A 3436-nucleotide genomic window follows, 5' to 3' on the forward strand; every position below is an offset into this window, starting at 1 on the left:
ATGCCTTGCGCTGTCGGAAATACATGGCGAACAACAGAGCTCGGGTTACTCCTTGTGGTTGCGAACACGGCAGTTAACTATGACGACGCGCTCACGTGTTGTTGTAACAACGGAGGTCATCTCGTGCGTGTCGATTCCGTGGGGGTCAAGACATTGTTTGATCAAGAATTGGACGGTAACTTTTGACTTCGTTTTTTAGATCCGTCTTTCCACAGTTTAATCTATTAAAAGCTTAATGGTTTTATTTTTTGTTTTATACAGAACAGAATAGATTATTTATTCACCAGAATATCATAGACCCATGTGGCCGAATATCATACAAAAATGGCAACAAGTACAAAACATGTGTAAATATTTATACATATATATGCACTTTCCTGCACTACAAACAACATATACAATTCCAACACTTACAGTAATCAAAATTTAACAATACAATGAATGGGATAAAGGAGATTATATTTTATATGCATATATATATACATAAACATAAACACATACATATACACATATAAACACACACACATACTTATGTTGTATATCATGCAATATTTCTAAGTTCGAAAGCCTTGTATATAAACATACTCAGATTTATAAAAATAGTTTCATTTTCTATATTGATCAACGTTTATATGAGCCGAGTGTTAAGAACTTTGTTCAAGTAAACACGACTGTTATGGACATCGGTGTAAACTTTCAAATGGTTACTTGTCTGGTAGTATAGATATACTTGTGGTTTGCTTTATTTATAACAATATTCGATACAACTGTTTCAACTGTACTGGTTTGTTTATAAATATGTGAGCATATCATCAAATATTTCACGTTTAAAAGTTTAACAACGATGTTATTAATCACTTTGTTAAATTTATCAAAAATACTGAATAATCTGCCCATTCATTGTTTCTAACCGCGTCATATTATCTGGATAAATTGACAGGCCAAAGATAAAACGAAAAGTTCAAAAATAGATACATTTCTTATATCAATTTTAATCCTTTTTTTCTCAGGCTCTAACGATCAGTTATGGATTGGTGGTCGCCGCTTTGATTCCAACGTGAGCGGGTTCGTGTTTTCTGACGGCACACCTATCACTGTGACATTCTGGGAAGCCGGGGAACCAAACGAAGAAGCTTCATGTATACGCAGGGTTAGGGAATATTGGAAGGATAGAGACTGCCAACAACAATACGGCTTTGTTTGTCAGAGATCATGAAAGAATGGTGGACTTTACATTCGAGCAGCTTAACAGCGAAATTAATTCAGTATATTGCATTTTTTATTATAACACTTACAATAAAAAGCGATTTAATCATTCCATATACTAACGTATTGCTCCGCATGGTTTCTTCGATGTCTAGTTGTTGGTGTGGTGGACCTTTTCTAGCATTTATGATCTTTATCGGACATACTCAGTTAAAGTTTTCTTTTGAAAAGCCTTCTCTAAATTGTTAAAGCATCGATGTTTTACTTAAAGAATTTAAGATATAACATAAAATATCATTATGATATAGATGTACAGCTTATCCTCACAGTATGTATGAGTAGGCATATACCGATTCAAGTATGCGAAAGCATGGTTTTAAAATGGAAATAAAAAAGGTGATCATATTCAATGCCACATACGTATACATAATTATATCAGAAGAAAGGAAGTGTTTTAACAAGAAAACACACATTGTGTAATGCTGATAAATATTTCAATGGTTCAGAAGCTTTAATTATGTACAATTATTTTCATGAAGATGACCATTTATTTAATAACATATATTGTATGCGAATGTGTGCCTCAATGTAAAATTTAGATGATGTTTTGTCTCAATGTGTCTAGACACCTACCTGATTTTGTAAGAGTGAATGTACCACACATTGTAAGAAAATATATTGACTTCTCTGCGACAAACACATGAACGAGCTGGTGCAAAGGTAACAGCAAAAACATTTGTCGAAACCGAGACATTACCAAGACTGATAAAGGTATCTGCTATTTAGATAATTCTGGTTTAACAAATAAATGCTATATTCTGACAGATAATTTCATTTTGACTATAATTGTACATCAATGAATGAATTGTATGTTTTGAAGCCGTACTACTGCTAATGACGACCAATTACATTTATAGATTATGGCATATATGCATTAGAATTTATGAGGGTCATAAAGCGGACAGGTGTACTTATTTTCGATGGTTTAACGGTAGGTATTCCGATTGAATACGGACATATGGGATTAGACTATTATATACTATACACACCGTCAATGACAGAGGTGACTGAGGTCGCGCTTGTTGAGTAAAGCTAACATAGTCTAAGCGATGCTGCGTTGTAGGTGAATGAGGTCGATCGCGTCGCATGTGAATTTGTTTATGATTTGCTTTGTATTGTAGAGGGTAGAGCCTAACTGGTCTTGGAGAAGGTTCTTTGCTCGGAGATGAAGCCGACCTATTGGAGATGCTACTTCTATCACACCGGAAAGACACCGCTGAATTCAGTCGTGCCGAGAATCTTCATTTGGCATCACCCGTGCCATATGAGTCACGCACTCTGACGCAATACTTTTCATTTAATTTATTTAACACTTATGTAACCATAATTATGAGATTTTAATAGATGAATTCAATTTAAATTAACTTAACAAAAATATAAATTCAAAACAAAACAAAATTACCCTGAAAAGCCTTGATACTGAAGGAACTTTTTGGCGTATGCAGTGAATAAAAATAACTGCGCGTCATTACGTCAATAAACATCATCGAACGCGCATTTGGCGAAATCACAAAACTGCTTTTTCTATGGTTTTTTTTTCACAAAAAGATGTCATTAAAGCTGTGCTAGAAAAATCATGTGTTTCTGTTTCGGATAGAGAATCGCAGTAGCCCTTGGGCCGGATGTTTCCATCCAGAACGGAAACACATGAAAGATGTTATTAGTATCACAGGGAAAGCCAACCTCGCCTTGGTGATGCTGCTTAGCACGGGGATTGACACCGAGCCGTAGTAGGGAAACTGCGAATCGTGAGATCACAGCCGACCTCTTCATGCAGATGCCAAGTTCCGAACGAGGGAATCTGACATCATCTAGACTATGCTGGGTTGCAAACGGTTTGCAGCGCTTTTGGCGAGTGGCGCTGATCAACTCTATTACAAATGCTAGTGAAGGCTAAATATTCTTGGGTACGCTGTGATGGAGTTGATTCGCCTTGATGCCGTTTAGGAGATTCTGCGTAAGAGGTATATACGGTCTGTCAGCTCAAGGATATCGATCGCATGCAAGTGAAGCTGGTATCGTTAAGAAAATGTTGGAAAGTGCGGGGCCGAAGCTTATCGTGAAGATGGTCTGTTGCGCGGTGTGAACCGTACCCACTCTATGAGGTTCTGCTTTGGAAAGGAGAAAAGCCGGCCTCGTGCACGAGATGCTGCTTAACACGTGGTAATAA

The 3436-nt window shown here is 36.7% G+C and overlaps 1 protein-coding gene across 1 annotated transcript; it reads left to right on the top strand.

The window, feature by feature from the left end:
• LOC128202846 (macrophage mannose receptor 1-like) lies at positions 1–1216 on the top strand. The gene is made up of 2 exons (XM_052904002.1): positions 1–175; positions 1011–1216. The coding sequence occupies exons 1-2, from the start codon at positions 1–3 to the stop codon at positions 1214–1216; spliced, it is 381 nt and encodes a 126-aa protein (XP_052759962.1).
• Positions 1217–3436: the final 2220 nt, after the last annotated feature.

This window comes from Mya arenaria, chromosome 9, assembly GCF_026914265.1.
Source record: "Mya arenaria isolate MELC-2E11 chromosome 9, ASM2691426v1".
Lineage (NCBI taxonomy): Eukaryota > Metazoa > Mollusca > Bivalvia > Myida > Myidae > Mya > Mya arenaria.